We start from the raw sequence: 20727 nt of genomic DNA on the forward strand, positions 1-20727 counted from the left end.
AGCAGGGCCCCTGCCTGATTCTGCATGAAATCTTATTGTAGATAATCCTCGCTGTAGATATTTCTATCTTTTCCCTAAAATTCATAAGGACAATAATCCTGGACGACCCTTTGTATCTGCTTGTTCTTGCCCAACAGAAATAATATTGCAGTTTCTGCATGACATTTTTCAACTAATTGTTCAGACCTTACCTACATATGTTAAAGCTCAGAAAATACCAAGGGCTGAGAGAAGAGCTGGAAAAGATGTGGTAGTTGAAGACAGCAGTGATTCCCCTGGTAATCTGAACATTTTGGGCTATGACCCCAACAACATCTAAGATCTCCATCCAGAAGTGTGCAATCCAGGGAAGAACTAAGATTCTATGCAGGACCCTCAAGCTCCCAGGCCTCTTATTAGTCTCAAGGTCTTTGTGAGTGTCGTATGCCATAGTGTAAGGAGATTTCTCTACAGGGCTGCACTTGCTTCCTGCTGAACTACCATATTTAACAGGAACAATTTATCCTCTAGTGATTGCTGGTTTGTTAAAATGTTCCTGACAGACTTGCACTGCCTAATCCAGTTCTTGTTCCACAAATCAAGCCCTGAACTTTTTTTTACAGGCTTTTCAGTGGTTTTCCCACAGCATACTTTGTGAAGTGAACATAGAAAAAAAGTTTTGATAATGGATACTTCAGCAACGAAAACCACCATTGTATATCCTGAAGAAATCCTTAGTATTCTTTTAACTAGTTTTTTCAGAGGATAAAATGTAGTAAATGTTAGTTCTTTGTTTCATTCTTTAAAATGAAATGGTTAACTAGTAAATACAATACAAGATAAACTGGTCACTTTGTAAAGGTGGATTTCTCATGCTGTTGTACAGCTTATGCAGGTTTGTGATATGAAAAATACACAGCTCAAGCTACGCATTGCTTTAGCACTGTGTTAGCAGTAAGACAGGAGTGACAGGAAGCACAGACATTTTCATCCTTTTTTTCTTGTCAGTGAGGAGTCTCTCTATGCTCATACTGCGTCTTTCACATGCTAACTGCCCTCACAGCCATAAAAGGTGTACAACATTAGAGAGCAAATCGATGTCCTCGAGAGCGATCAGACTGGCAGTGCCGTAGCTTCAAAGAGGTAACTGCGAGTGGTGCTCCTCCTCCCTAGACTGGGCAACAGAGGTGGTGGGAGCAGGAAATCCCTGTGGAAGGTCCGATCCAAAAGGGAGAGTTGATTACCTATAACCTGACAGAGCTCATCAGGCCTGAGGCCTATGAGGTGCGTCTCACCCCAATCACACGCCTGGGCGAGGGCGACTCCACCATCAGGATGGTCACCTACAGCGGTAAGTGTGAGCTGCAGCATGCCACAGTTCATGGGTCAGCATATACAGTTAGTCTAGGAAAGTAATACTTATAATAGCTCCTTTGTGCAAGTGATCTATGAAATGAAGGGTGATGATGGCTTAACATGGTTCAAATGATAGTGATGTCATTAAAATTATTTCATTTTATGTGGTTTGTTTCTAATGACTGGACTTGTTTCCTACCTAATCCTGCATCTGTCTAACAGTTAATTTTTGCACCAAAAATCCTTTCTGTCTGTTACTCACAGTGAATATGAGAATTAACCAGTGACAGCATAATTTCTGGTGATTTGGTACACTCACATTTGAGAAGAATACCTTAATTCTGAATACCTTCTGAATACTTTAATTTTATTAATTATGTTTTTGCTTTGCAAGGTACCAATCTTAACTCAACCATACAGAACTGCTATAAGGGAGATGTGCTGCAGTTACAAAATATTTAGCCTTGCCATGTTGGCTGTGGTTAGTGAACTAGGCCTTACAATTTAACAAGCTGTAGCTACTTATAAACTATTCTGGTGTTTTTTTGTTTTGTTTTTTTGTGGGCGGACCTTAACTGGTGGCAGAAAGTGACTTAGCATAGTATTGTCAGGTGTAGGAGTATAGGAATATGGATCATCTGGATGTCTTCTCCAGTTATTTTATGGTTCACCAGCAGACAACTAGTTGGTGTTCACAAGTGGTTGCCAACCAGTTTATTGATATTGACAGGTAAATCTCCCAGATTTCCCATGTTAATTGTATCAGCCGTACAAGGTGCATGACCACTTTCACACACTAATAAGCTAACCCTTAGAAATGTGGTGAGGTTTCCTGACTCATAGTCTCTGTTGGGTCAATGGCTCAGGGATCAATCTAAAAGTTAGCAGCTGGGTATCTTCATATACCCTGTGGGAAAATCTATCTATACAAAAGAAAAACCAAAGTATACACTGTGCACAATTATTAGGCAAGAGAGTATTTTGGCCATATCATTTTTATGCATATTTTCCAACTTTAAGCTGTATAAACTTTAAGCATATCAGGTGATGTGTATTTGTGTAATGAAGTAGGGGTTGACCTAGAGAGATCAACACCCTATATCAAGGTGTGCATAATTATTAGGCAGCTTCTTTTCCTCAGGCAAAATGGGCCAAAAAAGAGATTTAACTGACTCTGAAAAGTCAAAAATTGTAAAATGTATTTCAGAAGAATACAGCACTCTTAAAATTGCTAAGATATTAGGGTGTGAGCACAGAACCATCAAATGCTTTGTTGCAAATAGTCAACAGGGTTGCAAGAAATGTGTTGAGAAAAAAAGTCACAAATTAGCTGCCAACAATTTAAGAAGAATCAATCATGAAGTGACCAGGAACCCATTATCCTCCAATGCTGTTATATACCAGAACCACAACCTACCTAGACATGGCCAAGGCTAGGAAAGCTGAAACCTGACCACCACTGAACAAGACCCATAGGTGAAACATCAAGACTGGGCCAAGAAATATCTGTAGACAGATTTTTCAAAGGTTTTATGGACTGATGAGATGAGTGACTCTTGACGGACCAGATGGATGGGCCCATGGTTGGATCAGTAACTAGCGCAGAGCTCCACTTCGACTCAGATGCCAGCAAGGTGTAGGTGGGGTACTGCTATGGGCTGGTGTTATTAAAGATGAGCTAGTTGGACCTTTTCAGCTTGAAGATAGACTCAAAATCAACTCCCACACATACTGCCAGTTTTTATAAATCACTTTCTTCAAGCAGTGGTAGAGGAAAAAGTCTGCATCTTTCAAGAAGACCATGGTTTTTATGCAGGACAAGGCTTCATTGCATGCATCGAAGTACTCCAATGCATGGCTAGCCAGTAAAGGCCTTAAAGATGAAAGAATAATGATATGGCCCCCTTCCTCACCTGACCTAAACCCTATTGAGAACTTGTGGGCCCTTCTTAAATAGGAGATTTACAGTGAAGGAAAACAGTACAGCTCTCTGAACAGTGTATGGGAGGCTGTGGTTGTTGCTGCACAAAACGTTGATCGTCAGCAGATTAAGAAACTGACACACTCCTTGAAGGCTTCTTGAAGGGTGGCTATATTGGTCACTGTTTTTTGGGGGGGGGTTTAATGTCAGAAATGTTTATTTGTAAATGTTGAGTCATTATTTAGTTTGTTTATTATTTGCACTTTAAGAGATAAAAATGAACAAGTGAAATGGGAAAATGAATGTTTTAATTTGGTTGCATAATTCTGCACACTAATAGTTGCCCAATAATTATGCACCCATAGATATTCTCTTAAGAATACCAAAACCCTACTTTCTTAAATATTCATGTTTTAAGTTTATTAACATTTGGGATTTACCGAGAGCACTGTAGTTTTTCAATAAAAAATGAATCCTCAAAAATACATCTTGCCTAGTAATTGTGCACACAGTGTATATCTTCAGGACCAGGACCTTGAATATCTAGATTTGTCAGATGATTTTTGTGTATAGACTGACATCTTGGTAGCCAGTGAAAAGAACATAAAATGCAGCTACACAAACAAATCAAATTATATTCTTTTTTCATGTGTATCACTAGAATTACTGCTGCTACTATCTAGATGTAAATAAAAATGTTATTTATAGTTATAGTTCTATTTATTATTTCATGCTGTAAGGCTAATGTAGGGCTAATACAGTAAAACAGTTTGTCCATTTAGTGGCTTACAACCATAATAATTTGCATTTTCCTTCAATGGTGGTCTTCTATAAAAATGGAGGTAATTTGTTATTCCATTCATATTATTTCATCCAACAGCAAAACAAGATATTTTTGTAGTTATTCCATGGCTCTCATCTGTTTCACTTCACTTGTTTCTGATGGTTTTCTGCCACCACATTGCATGCACATCTGCAGATAACATCACAATGATGTCCTCTCCAAACTGGTCTATTCTTTAACTCTTTTGGGCTCCCACAGTACTTACCTAAACAATTGGATTTTGCAGGCAGCATTATTTTAATCTATATTTATGGATCACTCAGCATCATATTAAAAAAGACCACAAACCTTTTTAAGCTCTATGCATCCTCAGCAATATGTGAAATTCATTATTGTGCTTAAAAGTTTTTTAGAAAATGGATAGTTCCAGTCCTAAAATTTGATTGACTGAACTGTGCTGGAAGCCATTGTAAAATAAATCAATAAGCCACAAGGTACCGTGTGTTACAGGTAAGGACGTGGGACTTCATTCTGCAGACAATGGAGCCCACTAACAAGATTTTGGTGCTAAGTAACTACAATGGCAAAGATAGTCTATTCAATGTAAGGTCCCATTAGTGTAGACTCCAGTCATTGTAAGGTGGTCATAGGTGTGATTTTACAACAGCTTCCAATACAGCTCAGCCAATCAGACTTTGGGACTGGAACTATCCACTTTATTAAAAAGTATATATGTATATAGAACTATATGGGGAGTGTGTTATTGTGATTTGGTTGCAGACAGGAACCAAAGGTGAGTGCTGTAGATCATCATAGCCATGAAGAATATTCGCAATGACACACGTGTTGTATTGCTTTTATATAAAAGTTGTATTATAGAATTGACAGTCTTAACTACTGGCAGTCTTAGTACAAAAGGCATACAATTTATATAGCTAACACTACCAAGTAAAAATTACTTTGAAAGAGAACTGAAAATAAGCAGTTATTAAGAATTCAAATACAGAATTGAGTTATTTATTGTGTTATTTGTAAATGCTAATCTGTACATGTTCATTGTGCAGTTAGAAAAAAAAAAGATGTAGGATACCTGTAGGATATGTTGGCATCAACCAGCCTGAATTACTTTACTGGTGATTTCAGTTTGTTTAATTGTTCTGCCATCACAGCAGTCGACCTAAATGCTTTCTCAGATTCAGAATTTAATATGCTTCTGCAGTCACACTCTCCTTTAGAGTCTGATCAAACAGACTGCAGGTCAAATGCTATAAAATGTATATACTGTATTAATATACTAGTTTATACATGCACAAAACAACTAAATGTACATGCACACCAGAAGTGATGGAAGCAACAAAGCTGCCAGGAGCCACTCATTGAGAGCCACTCATTGAGTGGCTACTACTCAGTGAGAAGCGACATGACCACTGGTGACAGTAACTACCAATCTGAGTGCTGTGAAAAAGTTCAGCTCTGCTCAACTTTATGCAAATGAGCTATGACAAGCAATAGCAATAACCATTTAGAAGATATACTTTCAAGTCCCCATAAACTCTATATAGGCCTTGCTTCCAAACCAATATTTGGTACTGTTTACATTAAAATATAGGAGAAGCTCACCTTTGACATGTCTGGGTTTCCTGTGTTATTTTTGTCCTTGTTTATATTATAGGGACCACATTAACAACAACAGCAAAAAATGTCTGCAATTGTAGAAGCACTGAGACCAAGTCAGTATAGGCAAGTCTTTCATCTCTAACTTTTTCTAATCGATTTGAACTTTTTTTAATCGATTTGAACTCGATTTGAATCGATTTAAAGGTCAACTGCATCTTTGAGTGATGGTGCTCCTAATTACTTCCTTTGGGCAAAGTTACACTGTTGACATCACACAAAGAGTTTTGTCCTTATATGCCACAAATAAAATCTCATTCTGCCACTCTAGGTGAAAGTTGTAAGTTATGTCTTTGCTCTCTTTTTCAGTGGCCCCTCTTCAACACATTTTTTAATTTGAAGAGGTAGAAAGAGAGAAGTGTAGTTGAGATATGTGTAAGTACAAGCCCTACTTAACAAGCTAGCTAATAAACACTGATACAGAAGGACGCTGCTCTGGTAAATGTGATGTGTAAATGTGCAGCAGTCATATTACTCATTCAATTGACACAATTGACTGGTTGGCAGCTACTGTTGTAAACTAACTCAATTTTGGACAAATTGCATACATTTTGCATGAGTTTAAAAATTATAAGTCCCTTGAAATTCCTGAACAGTTCTGCTTGGCTGGGTGCATGATCCAGCAAACTGCGAGAGCACAGTCACTCACAAAGGTAAGGTAGCACTCTTCTTTTTGGCCCAATTATTAAACCAAACAAAATACAAAATGTTCAAAAACATTCAACAGTATGATTATTTTTATTGAGTCATAGACAGTGGATTTGATCAGTCATATTATTAATTTAAAAGATTTACAGTTCTTGATATAACAGCACCTACCATGGTGATGTTTTCCAAAATAACAAACAGAAAAACAACAGGATCCTCACAAGCTGGCACATAAACAAAATTATGTCAGTTCCCCAAAATTCAACATGTGGTGAAGATAACTTTGCATTCTCTATATTAATGCGATCGTCCTTTGAATAGACTAATCTTTGCCATTATGTTGCTTAGCAACAAAAGCCTGTTAGCGGACTACATTGTCTGGCAGAAGTGTTTATTTTGAATATAATAATAAATTAAGTTATAAAAGTTAATTATGACAGATACTTTAATAAAGCAATAAGGCTGTGTGTTACAGCAAAGTGTTGTGCCTAAAAGTCCTTCCCCAGTGATAAAATCATTGTAATGCACAGCGTCTCATGGCTTATTGCCTTATTAAAGTATCTGTACTTTCTTAGGGTATTTGCCTTTTTGGAAACATACCTTCTCTCCATTACATTTTAGTACTACTATAGTACAAAGTACTTTTACAACGTACTATGTTACTATGTTCTGTGCTGTGTTAATAGATGCTAGTCTGAAGTAGGAGACAGCTTGATTGTTTAAAATATCTTATAGGATATGATGACCTTCACAATCAAAGTTTAGCGTGACTTTTAATTGGCTGAATTGTTAGATGTCATAAAAGGCTGCAGGTCACTGACATGTTGGTAAAATAGGTAAGCACCACAGACCACAGTAAGGTTGTTTTTTTTGTTTTTTTTAATGAACTACACCCATGTTCCAGACAGACAGTTGTTGGTGACCCCCCCCAAATGGGTCTATCATCAACTTTGCTATGCCCCCTGTTCCTCCCTCACCTAGCACTCATACACCTACATCACCACCTGATGACAGAGAGATTATAAACGTTGATATGATGGCGCAAGCATTAAACTTGACTTCAACCAATTCATCCAGAAATTCTGAGTAGTGTTCCATCATCCTACAGTTGGCAAGAAATGAAACTCCTGTCTCTCAAACAGCATAACCATCCTGCATCTGCAGACACAGGAAAATTATGAAAGCTAATGTGGTTGAAGAACTGGAGCAGGGCTTGACTTCCCCAGCTTCCCCAACTTGGTGTTTGAGACCCTGTATCAAAACTTTAAACTGTTAATTCCATATCACTACCCTCTTCCCCTTCTGCCCTTCACCTTTGAGCGATTAAAAGGGGCTACTCCATTCAGCAAGCTCAACCTCCACAGTGCATAGAACCTTATCTGGATCTGTGCTGAGGATGAATGGATGATGGCTTTCAGCACCACACATGGACATTTTGAGTACTTGGTAATGCCATATGGGCTCTCTGTCTCCCCAGCTTTGTTCAAGTCATTTGTGAATGATATACTATGAGATATGATAGATTATTTTATCCATATATATATGGATGACATTTTAGTGATGTAAACCCAGAGCACTCCAATGACTTCCAAGGAAGCACCACTTTACCACTGCACCCATAATGAAACATTCTGACCCTAGTCAACCATTCACACTCAAAGTGGACACCTCCGAAATAGGAGTAGCTGTAATTCTGTGCAGGTATCAAGTGAATTCTCACTGAAAAATACTGGTGGCCAAAATTAGTGCAGAAAGTTTGCTCATCAGTCAAGTCATGTACTGTATGCACAACTACTAAGAAACCGTGTCACGCTCCAGCTGGAAAACCGGTGCCATGTCCAGTGCCCTCTTGCCCTGGTTCCCATCTATCAATTGAGTTTATCACTGATCTCCCTCTCTCCAATAACACCATGACCACCACCATCCTGGTTATACTAGACCATCAATAATTGCCATCTCATTCTATTCTCCAGTATTTTTACCTAATTTCAAGTAGCCAAAACACTGTGTAATCAGGTCTTCCATCACTGTCGAATTTCTGAAGACAATGTTCCAGACAGGTTCTCAATTCACTTCCCCTGGGTGAAGAGCCTTCATGATCATCCACAATCCTATCCCCACCTGCTACACCTGCTACTCATTTTTATCTGTTTATAAGGACTGTCACTACACTACTTCCCTGCTTATTCTTTATGGTCTTTCCCAATGTTTATGCATTTACTCCTGCTTTTTGTTAGTCTTGGTTTTCACCCTAGCTCTGATTGTGGTATTTGTCTTTCACCTAGCCCATATTGCTTTGGCTGCCTGTTGTTCAACACCCTGTCCTTGACTATGCCTCGTCTTGCCTTGTCTACATCTACAGTACCCCATTTGCCTGATTAAGACTTCTGCTCTGTTCAGAATTTGTTCTGTCTGCAGCCTGCATTACCCCATTCATTGTTTCCCGACCTTGGATTGCTCTGTCTGTGCCTTACAATTAAAATCTTCCTGTGCTTGCATTTGTTTCACTGAGTTTCATTACATATTGCATGTAGCCAGATGGCAACATAATGCTGACAACAATACATTAAGAACCCTGTGTAATTTTACTAGATAGCCATTGTGATCTTACAAAAGGACCACTTTGTAGGTTTTCATTCAGTCCATCCCCTTATCTTTACCATAACCATCTGTACATTAACCATAATCATAATCTTAAATATCTGTACATTAACCTTAACCATCTGTGCATAAACCATAACTTTAACTATCTGTACATTATCTGTAACCTTACCATCTGTACATTAACTATAACCATCTATTACTAGTAATGTATCCTGAATAATTATGTATTTGTTGAGACTAAAAGAAATTAAAAGTGCATGGTTTTGAATCATTTTGTACCTGTGTCACAACAACTTTAGACATATTTTAATGATAAATTGTGTCAAAGTGACATTTTATGATGTTTCATTTAGTCTTATTTTTCATCACTCTTAAAGTGCATATAAGGACTGTGTCATACATACTATGTATGTCATCCTTTCTCATGTCATATTTAAGAATTCTAAGATATGGTAATGAAATGTGCATTTTAAAGGCTTCACTATTTTATCTCTTTTAATCTTGCCAGTGAACCATGAGGGACACATGCTGCTTACCTCTATCTCTCTCCCTCTCTCACAGTCTCAGCCCTTTTAGCATTGTTACGCTGCAAGACAGACAGAGTGCAGACTGAGCGAGATCTCTTAACCAATATTCTTTTACACATGTTTGCTTTGTGGGAGTGATTTGTTATTAGCTGGTTTAATCGAGTGGATTAAAATCAATTCTTGCAGCAGCTAAGGCATTTCATAAATCATGCCATGGTAACAAAGTTTTGCAGTTAAGCTGATGTACCACATTTATTCAGCATGGCAGGAATCGATCATTAAAAAGCCCATGCATCTTCTTGACAGCATAGATTGTATTTACTCTGTGAGCAAAATTACTGTGGGCTATCTGAGTTATTGAAACAAGCTGTATTTTTATACCCTTGACCTTTAGCTTGTTTTCTGTAGGTGTATCCTTCTTATATTATTGAATGCTGCATATTGAGCAGTAACTGGTTCCAAATGAATGAGTACACTTTTATAAATACACAAAACTGTTTCTCAAGTGTGCTGTATATATTCTGATTTGTACACAGAAGGGTAATAATTAAGGATTTAAGAATTGCAGTAAATGATTGTTTCAACACTTCATGGATCAAGCCACCATCATCCTCGGCCGTTATATGTTTAATTATGAATATGAATAATTTACTTGATATATTGGTAAATAAAGTACTGAAGAACAAAGGACACAGTTTAAAATTGATAACCAACCTGAAAACCTGACATTTTAGAGCATTTTTACCTGACCAAGAGCATTTTGAATAGTGATACTAATAGTGAAGATATTTTTCATATTTATTTCTGTCCTATGCTTGTCTAGTGGTAAATTGTTATTTCTGTTAAATTGTAATGCCTCGTTATATCAGTTATTAACGGATCTTTGAATTTCCACCTCCCTGTGTTTCATTTAATTACACCACACCCGTCTTATGTTCGCAATCATTGTTTTAGTTGTGAATTGGGAGGTGTACATTAATAAAGAAAAAAAATCATAAGGGTATTCAAACTGAGACACTTCACAGGTGAGAGGAGGTGTGGGTGTAAGGGATTGAACAATTTCTTTGATCTGATTACATAGACTAACTCATACTATTAGAATCATGAGTAGTATGCTATTATGAAAGCATGTTTTTGAAACTCAAAAAGGCTGCTTCAGAATTTAGTTTATCGAACTATTGCAAACTATGTGAAGGATTTTTTGCTGGGTTGCCAACAATTAATTAAAGTATGTTTTCTCCTTTTCTTTACAGCTCCCATTAACCCACATCTGAGTGAGTATTTTATATTCATTTTTCTGGAGGCAGTGTGACCTCTCTACTGTTTGTGAGCTTTGATAGTCTTATCTGCAGCTGTACACACTAAAATAACAGCTCAGGGCCGGGCTGCTTCAACGTTCTCTAAGTCTTCCTGCAAAGCCCCCAGTTCTATGTTCAGGCACAGCCTTCATCACACACCAGTTCCCCCTGTGGTGTAGAAGGGATTGGATAAGCCAGTCCAAGTTCATGTGGAGGGAGAAGGGTTAGTAGTGCTGCTAAGGCCAACGCCCTCATTTAAATCCTCACTCATGCAAGTGGGGGAAGGGTCAAGAGCCAAGACCCTTGTACTGTCTTAACCAAAAGGCAGTGAGCTACCTGAGTGGGAAAAAAATGGATCCCACTTCTATGAAGGTCACCACTCCATAAAGCTCCCAGCTACATTTTAATAAAATCAATGAATATTTATCACAAGCAGCTCAAGCTGAATTTAAATAGTTCCTCAGTGATGCTGCCAAAACATGGACTGCTCTTTAAACGGTCTGCCAATGGTGTGGGCTGTGTTATTGACTGATTTTGTTGTAAGCGTTTTGTCAGTATATTTAGGACATTATACATGATTAAGTAATCACCTGATCATGATGGCAGATTTCTCTCTGAGCTTTGCAGTTTTGTGTGCTCAAGTATGTCTCAAACGTGGAATAATGATCTCCTCTATCTCTGCGCTCAGGGGAATTCCATTGCAGTTTTGAGGAAGAGCCAATTTGCATGTTCACTCAAGACAAGAACGATAACTTTGATTGGACAAGACACAGTGCTGCCACGCGTGACACTAAATATACTCCTAACACAGGGCCTAGTGGGGATCGAACTAACTCAAAGCAGGGTAAGTATGTGCCAGTATGTAAATGACAGTCAAATACAGAAAATGTCCAGCCCTCCATACATAGAAACCATCATCATATCTGTCATTAATGTTCAGTCTTTTATTTTGTTTAGAGGATGGGATGCATTTAAATGATGTAATCAGCAACTCAGATCAGGTTCCTGCTATGTCCCAAGTGCCAAATTCTGCAATTTAATTTGGACATCGTGCAGCGGTTCACTCCCAACTCCCAACAAATGCCAACAGGCAATAATGGTTTTGAAAACAACTTGAAAGAGAAATGCTTTCCAGTCCCAACAGCAATATAGTAGGACCTCCATTCATTGACATGTACACAAAGAGGCTTTTGATAGGGTGAAAAGAAAAGGAGGGGGAAAGATCTAGATGGAAGTGGGATGGTGATCATGGCTTTTATGGGGAAGCACTAGCAGCTGATGTTGTAAATAATACATTTGCTTTAATCATCTTAATGGCTCCAAACTGTCCTACATTTCATTGCCATCAATAGTCCTATAGGGGCTGTAATTATTCCATATCAAATTCCGCTGAAGAAGAAATTCTATTTGATTTTGGCCTTTAGTGTCCAAAGTAGGGCCCTTCCCTTCTCCAAAGTTGCAGCTAAATAGTTTGAAGTGTCTCTGTCATCCAGCTGATAGAAAGTATGAGGCGTCGTGATTTATTTGAACCATTTAGCTGTTACCCATTATGTGAATTCAGTGCAGAATATATTGCATGTGCATTCAACAGGCACTTGCTTATAAATGCCACTTTTTAGAAAGGCCTTGTAAGCCTTGTAAGCATATAGTTAGATTCTATCCACCTGTCTGTAGTGATGCATAATTTATGTTGGCCAACTTCATCATCAGTAGTCAATTTCAGAACAGAACTGCAGTCAGGATATTTTTGGGTGGCAAACCTAAACTCCAGCAACTCTGCAGTGTCTGATAATCTTGTAACAGTTTAAAACTAAGAGTTTTAATGATGCCAGATATACCAGATGTCAGATATTCTAAATATATTATAAAAGTCCACCGCCTAAATAATAGCCAGTTAATAGTGGTCCAGTCATCACAAAGTGACCAGTGATGAACAACTTTAAGGGACTCTGCATGCCAACATATGGGCTATAGTGTATAAATGAATTACATAGGTGTTTCTACTAAAGTGCCCGGTGTGTGTATATGTTGTAAAGCAGGTTTGGTGAAGCAGATTTGTAAAACTATCTTGATACACTTGCAGCTTTTGCTTGACTGCATGGACACATGCTGCCAAGTATGAATGAATTGTTTGTCACATTAGAAATTCTGGCTCTGTGCTTTTTGTGTCATTGATAGGTTTCTACATGTACATTGAGACCTCCAGACCTCGTAAAGAGGGTGACAAGGCTCGTTTGTTCAGTCCCACATTCAACGTGACCCCTAAAAATCCTTATGGCATCACCAATCCTCCAGCATACTGCTTTGGCTTTTATTACCACATGTACGGAAAACACATCGGTGAGTCTGAGCTTTACTCTGAACTTCACCATGGCAGGCTTGGAAAACTTCTACTCAAGGGCACTGTTTCAACAGTATCACTACAATCACCAGAAGAACCCATTGGAGTAAGTGACTCTGAAGGCGCACATTTTCTGACAGCCTCTTAGAGTAGCCCTGCATAACTGTACCATTAACGTGACAAGTTGCTGGACTAGACAGTTTGTCAGCTTCTAGCATACAGTGTAATGGGGAGAAGAGCTGCACAGACTCTAGCCAGTAGGGCTAATCTAAATCACTCCTGATAACATCTCTGGATCCATTTCCTGTCTCTTGTGCGGAAACCGTGCAGACACATGCTGTTGCTAATAGAGCAATAATGCCATGGTGTCAGAACACATAGACTAATGCTTTAATAAGGTGAATACAGCATGTTTTTCTTATTCATAAAAGAGCAGGTACTGTTCTGATGCCTCATGTTGTGCTATTCCATCAGTAGCTTTAACCCACTTTCAGTGGGCAGCCTGCTCTCTCTCCTCCAATCTGCTTCTAGAGGGAAAGTGTGTTTGCAACAGAAAGGAGAGACTCAGTCTCAAGCAGGCTACCCTGCTGTGATATCCATCATATGATTGAATCCATAGTGAGTTTTGTGTGACCTGGTGGCCCAGCACTGGCATTGCTCCTAATGCGCCAGCACCATGAGCTGTGCCATCAGGCATGACTAACGGAGGAACCTGCCCACTTGAAAGGCAGCACAGTGAACCTTGCCGTGCTCTCAGGAAAGCAAGATCTAGCATATAACTCTGATATGGATGGTATACAGCTGATGCTGTGATACATTCTACAATCGTGAATTACAGCAGAGGGTTGGGGTTTTTTTTACAATAGGTTCAGCTTTTATACTAGGTTGTTGACTCTATTGATGTGCATACCCTTGTGGTAAATCTTGGTGTAAAATTACCAGAAAGGTGTTAGTGTGAATTTGCAGACATGGAAAAGTATTCTCTTCTTTGTGCAGGAATTTTGTTACATTTCTTCATGAGAAATAGCTCCCACTTGGGTGTAACCTATTCCTTTTTTTGTCTCTAGACCTGACATGAGAAATGCAGTTTTCAACTTGTATCTAAGCCTCTGGGTATTTGAAAAGAGACTGCATGCAGTTATGTCTCATTACAGAGCAGAATCCTCATGCATTTCCTTAATCAGTTTTTACCGATTCATAAACCCAAATGCACAGAGGTTCTCATTTTTCATAGTCTTCATAGTGTGGCCCATAAAAATATTCACCCAAATGTTTTGGTCCCATCTGTGGCTGATTGGTACTGAACAGACAACCAAACCTAGCTCTGTGGAAGAACTGGAGCAGTACCTGGGATTAGCACAGGATATTGGCACAGTTATGTTTTATTATGGAGGCCATCATACCAGGGACAGGGCCAAAGCTAATTAACAAGGCACACTTCAAAGTTTGTTTTTGTAGTTCTCTCTCTATCCCTTACTTACTCTTTCTCTCTCTCTCTCTCTCTCTCTCTCGCTCTCTCTCTCTCTCTCTATCTCTCTCTCTCTGTCTCTCTGTCTTTCTTCCCTTTTTCTCTCTCTCTGGATTTGTTTGCGGGATTAAACCATTCACCTCAAAGCAAACACTCACTCTCAAATGCCTGTACCTAAGAGGAAAGAGAATCATAGCACTTCCATTAGAGGGAAATCTTAATGCTATTCTTCCTGGGGAGCGCAGCAATGGCTTTCTCTGTGGTTTACATCGGGTCATGTCCAAGTGAGAGCATACCTAAAGCACACCATATTCATCTGTAAATGAAATGCTAATTATTTTTCTCAAATAAAAAAAGAACATGATTCATCCTTAGTGGGAGATTTATAAACATTCCAGAATGCCTGTGGATTTCTAGATGACACAAGCAGGAATGTGAAGATGCTTATCTAGTCTTCAAGGGTGCTATGTAGTTAAATGATGCTTTCGCTGTACATTTTGAAATACTTGCACAAATAGGTCTTAGGTTTATTGCAAGGTCAGATTTATTCTATGGTGCATTATAATAGTGTAATGCACTATGAAGAATATTTTATAAAGTTTTGTCATTTAAAAGATAATGTGTTTCTCATTGATATTACAAATGGCATGTTAAATAATGTTCACATTTCAGAAAAATCTCAAAGTGGGCTGTAAATTTTAATGCTTGGTTTTAAGTGACTAAATGTCTTTTCAGGCACACTGAATGCATTTTTGAAGCAGAAGGGCCAGGCTACTTCAGACACTGCTCCAGTCTGGTCACTCAGTGGGAACCAGGGTGATCGATGGAGGGAAGCCAAAGTCAGCATTCACCCCACTTCCTCATTCCAGGTGAGCACACGGTCAGTTTTAAGTAAAGAAAAAATATCTTTTTGACAGTCAAAGAGTTTCTTTAAATGAATGGTTTTCATGGGGTAATTAGCTTTATATGGAGTGCTGAAATTCAGCAGTAGATCGGATAAGTACATTGACACAAGGACAGAGATCACAAGTTGTAGATTGATTATGTTTACTACAACAGATCAGTAAATGAAATATTCATCTGCTGCATGATTGTGATTTAATTTTAGTTCTTATTATTTTGTTTTAGTACTGGGAGAGCCTGTCTCGTATGACATCAGAAAATAAAATTTTGAAACCATTGTATAACAACGCTACTGTATTATAGTTCTTATTTTTTTACTTATGTCAGTTTCCAAAATCAGTGCCAAATCACTGCATTAGAATAAATTGTCTCATCTATCAATACTTTATTGTTATTTTTGTAATGTAACTTATAATACAGTGTAGTTAGTACTAGATGGATTTGTTTCCTCTTGTTTTTGATGCCTTTACACAGGTGATCTTTGAAGGTGTCCGAGGTCCAGGGATTGAGGGTGACATCGCAATTGATGATGTTACTCTGGAGGAAGGGGAGTGTCCTGACCCTCCATCCAATCGTATGTATCAAATACACATTACCATAGTAGCCAGCACATAATGTGTGAGAGCTAGCAATCCTAGCTGTGCCCAGCACCGTTCTGCAGTTGTACTTGTGGACAAACAACGAGAGAAAAAAGGTTGAGACAAGGGCGAGATAGGTAATGGTCTGGAATTAACACAGCTATTGACAGGGAAATAAGGATTTTGTTCCTCTCAGCTTGATCTTTGATGAAATCAAAGTAAATGGGGTGCTAAATGGGTCAGGTCTTCTCTGCAGTGCCAGGCTTGTGTCAGCCAGAACAATCCCTTTGCTGAATACTTGTCAGCTGATTAATATAATTTGGCTGCAAATGTGTTTTTTCAATGAATGAGCCAGAATTTCATCATGCAATACTATTTTTTAGTTCACAAATCTTAAGTAGTCCAGTAAATATTTAAGTGAATCATTTATTCGAAATCTAAACCTTTCTCTTTCTTGTCATGTCCCTTTTATATCCTACTTCTCTCTTTGTCTTGCTCCTTTTTTCATGTCATTAGATATTATATCAAAGGCTCCACACAGAGTGACACATATATGGCTGTTATGCACCACCCTGGCTTTCACACTGTTCCGGGGTCAAAGGTGACCACCTTGTTGGGTGAAGACTAGCGATGGTGTCTAGGTTGGTGTCCCTGTACCCTCAATATATAATCACCAAAGATTAACACTTTCTGATTGCTGAGAGGGACACTGCACTGGCTTAACTTGGATCATGAAAAATAAAATGAAGAAAAAAACAACAAAAAAGTAATAAAGATTTTTAAATGTATCCATCAAAAACAATCTGCAAACTCTGTTTCAGTAAGATTTTCACAGGGACTTGGATGATAACACTTCCATGTAATGGAGTAGCTGATGCAGGAGGCAGGGCTCAGGAGGCGGGGCCCACACTGATCTGAGGACAGTTTGTAAAGCACAAGGACAACTTTGCCAGCTGGCAGTGAAAATCTCATTTGTAAAAAGTGAGGAGATGAAGGTGATGGCAGTTTTCCTCTAAGTTCTACACTATGAACAGTGTCTCATCCCTTGTGTCTTTCCCCATATACTCAGATCTCATCAGCTTTCTCCACCTCCAACCATGACATGTTAAGTTAACCACAGGATTTGACTTTCTTTGGCTTGGTGCTTTTTAAACACAGAGGAAAACTGTGGCAAAAAAAACTTTGACTATATGCTTTATATCCCTCCCTGAGTAGCTGCCTATTTTGATTTTACAACACTGTGCTCACGTCCCCTAGTGGCAGGCCAAGGGTAGGACACCAGGCCAGAGATGAGTGCGAGCAGGTGGTGGAGGTGGAGAGAGAGGAGAAAAGGTAAAGACTGAAGTGCAGAGGCTTGAGGCAGGAGGTGGTGGAGGTGGTGGAGGCTCAAAAGGCAGAAAAGGTCAAGATGGTGTTGAGAACAAGCAATTTCCTCTCCTCCTCTTTCCTTCACTTTCAGGAAAGTGACATAATTGGAGCCACTTTCTGCCATGAAATACAAAGTGCCTTCAGATTATTAACAGAATTGTGAGCCTGGCCATTAAACACCAAACACGTAGTGTCTATGTTTCTGATGTCACCGAGGGGCTATTTTATATGCGATTATTTTGCTCCATCAAGTGCTGATTCGAATGGCACAACCACAGCAGTGGAGATCAAAGTTGGCCCCAGGAGTCAGCACAACAACCTACCTGGAGTAACCCAGCTGTGTCTAGGGAAGGTTCCTTCCTCACATACGTAGCCTTGGTGTCTGCCAGAAGGCACCTGTTTTCCATGGCCACTGCCTGAATGTCATGCAGTCAGTGTGCCGTACTGGGAACAGGAAGTTCAAGTTCAAGTTCAAGTTTGGTTTGGAAGGTCACTGGGAGTTGCTGGGAACGGCGCACACAGACAGAGTGGCTTGCCTCATCATTGTTTCAGAGACCCCTCAAGTGGGCCTTGGGACAGGAACAGATAACCACAGTACCCAGTACAATACCATGGAGATGATGGCAGGTTACACACCCTGCATCAGATAAGGCCTGCTGCCCCTACCCATGCCTCTGCCATTTATATATTGAACAATGTGCATTCTGACAAAAAAAAAAAGATATTAATAATTATACTATTTTATTACTCTAGTGAGAATGTTTCTCTGATTTTACACAAACTGTGAAAATAAACTGTGGAAGAATCTACCTGAGAGCATCTATAACCAGCTGGTTTTTAAAAATATATTGTAAAAAAAATAATGAAAGAAAAGGAAAAGAACATTTACGTAATATTGTTGGTTATGAAAAAATGTTTTGAGGAACTGTGTCTTGTTTCTTAATTTTATGTTAAAACTGTTATGACTTTTAACTTTCTTTAATTCTTGTTGTCTCCCTTGCATTGCTGAAATATCAAAATGGGCGGAAACATATTGAATAAGTTGGTTTGGTAAATGTATAACTTGTATATGTAAAGAAGCTCTGTTATTCAAGGTTTATATGAAATGTTTATGTCTGAATACAGGAAGCACAACACTTAGGATTCAACATTTAAAATGCAGTATAAATTCATATATGTGACTTTCCTCTTACAAAGCCAAGTACATGAACGCTAGAGATTAAATTCATAAGCTTCTGTAACATACCCATACAAGAGAACAAACTTAGCATGAAAATGGTGCCTCTGTTCAAAAGGCCTCTTCTGTTACCCAAATAATTTTTGTCTGCTTTCGTTGACACAATGGCAAAATGCATTTGAATGCCTTCAATGACATTACTATAACAGTATCTTCACACTTACTGTTCCCATGACTTTGCTGCTGTATGTAAAACCTCCACTGGTCCTATAAATGTCTGTTCCATGTACAGAGACACACACACACACACACACATCAAAAAAATAAATAAATAAATAAATTTTATATATATATATATATATATATATATATATATATATATATATTCCAGTATATATATATACTGGAACTCTGAGTTTGGAATATATATATATATATATTCCAAACTCAGAGTTCCAGTCCTGAGTAAGAATGTGAAAGGAGAGCAATGGCAAAAATGAATTGATTCACTGGAAACCTCAGTAGCCTTGGTTTTGTCAGTGTGAGTCACATATATTTTCCTGGCATATGCAGTGTACAATAGGTGTGTTAGGAAACAGATTCAGTACATGTAGAAAATTATGTGAACAAACCAGAGCACAATGATTGGAAGTCATTACATACAGTCATTATGTATAGTCATTTTTCTGGACACCAGTCCACATGCCATTCAAGAGCTCTGTTCGATGTCCAGAGTCTGCCATGGCTCAAAGCATAATGATTTTTTTTAATGATTTTTCATTATTTCTGCGTGATATTGACAAAATTTGACTCTATAAACAAACCATTGCAGATGTCCTAACTAATATTTTCATTTTTCACCTGACTTGGGCAGCACAGTGGAATGCTGGTTAGCATGTTTGCCTTTCAGCGCTAGGGTCTCAGGTTTGTGTCCCTATCTGCATGGAGTTTTGATGTTCTCCATGTGTCTTGGTGGGTTTCCTCTGGAGTATCTACCTCCCACAGTCAAAAATATTAAAGTTAGTTCAGTTGGCAGTCATAATAAATTGTTGCGTGTATGTGTTTTTTGCATGCCCTGTGATGGCTACCCTAATGAAAGGTTCTCTTGGTGTGTGTGTGTGTGAGAGAGAGAGAATGATTGTGTGTCTGCATGCCCAGTGGTGGATGGTGCTCTGTCTTGGGTGTTGTCCTCTCTCCCATCCCTGCACCCGATTCAGTCCCCCAGGGGGCTGAGGTTTTCTGTTGAGAGTATGCTGTGTGCAATTGGCTGCCACTTTTCACTGGTGTGTGACTGGATGTAAAAGCTGTGTGCATTAATTGTAAGGTGACCTTGGGTTCCTTGAAAGGCACTATGTAAATGTAACTTGTGCAGTAGCTTGGTGTGTTGACTAGTGACAACAGGGAAACAGGAAGGAACCACCACTGATGGTTTTCCTATTCATTCTTTCTGGCCTACAACTATGGCACAAAAGAGAATTGTGTTAACCCAAGCACCATTTTGATCCTGTATGCAATTTATATTCCATGGTCCTATTATTATATAATAGTCATATTTCTATATATTTTACCAATATATTATGAAGATATAGCAGAGAAGTAAGAACTGACTTTGAGTGATTCACTAATTTTATCTGTAGCCCTTAGTTTATCTGCTGTAAAATCTAATGTCTAATATATATTTTCTGTGGTATATAATGTATTCATGTAACAATTATACATTTGTGATATCATATTATTGATAAAAGTGCCAACCATTTTCAAGTATTTGTAAAAATCAGGGGGGAAAAATGCTAATGACAATTTAAATCTCAGTGTTAAAAGCAGAACATATAGAAGAAGGCATTTCCAAGATATTTATCATTTATTCCTCTCAGACATTTAGCTTGATTCTCAGTTCTAAGACAGATCTTTGATTTTAGGTCAAAACCTGTTACCTTGATGCTGAATACACAAACCCATAAATAGACTTTGATGTTTGTTTGCCGACCTTGCAAATAAAGTTTATGTCTACATCAACTACATAATCTAGTTAACATCAAAGTATAAAATGTTCTCAAGGTCTGCTTATTTCATATTTGAATTTTAACTATTTAAATTACAT

General features: G+C 38.5%; 1 protein-coding gene across 7 annotated transcripts in view; it reads left to right on the plus strand.

The window, feature by feature from the left end:
- Window positions 1–18942, plus strand: part of LOC113569818 (MAM domain-containing glycosylphosphatidylinositol anchor protein 2-like) — a 155418-nt gene extending 136476 nt beyond the window's left edge. For 5 of the 7 annotated variants that reach the window (XM_035524822.1, XM_035524827.1, XM_035524825.1 and 2 more), the window contains exons 11-17: window positions 1153–1330; window positions 10747–10767; window positions 11480–11635; window positions 12970–13131; window positions 15336–15469; window positions 15978–16077; window positions 16598–18942. In XM_035524822.1, coding sequence (XP_035380715.1) covers window positions 1153–1330; window positions 10747–10767; window positions 11480–11635; window positions 12970–13131; window positions 15336–15469; window positions 15978–16077; window positions 16598–16686 — 840 coding nt within the window. In that variant the 3' untranslated portion in view covers window positions 16687–18942. The remainder of the gene's footprint in view (window positions 1–1152; window positions 1331–10746; window positions 10768–11479; window positions 11636–12969; window positions 13132–15335; window positions 15470–15977; window positions 16078–16597) is intronic. The other 2 variants (XM_035524823.1, XM_035524824.1) reach the window with 2 other exon arrangements.
- The last annotated feature ends 1785 nt before the right edge of the window (window positions 18943–20727 follow it).

This window comes from Electrophorus electricus, chromosome 3 (assembly GCF_013358815.1).
Source record: "Electrophorus electricus isolate fEleEle1 chromosome 3, fEleEle1.pri, whole genome shotgun sequence".
NCBI lineage: Eukaryota > Metazoa > Chordata > Actinopteri > Gymnotiformes > Gymnotidae > Electrophorus > Electrophorus electricus.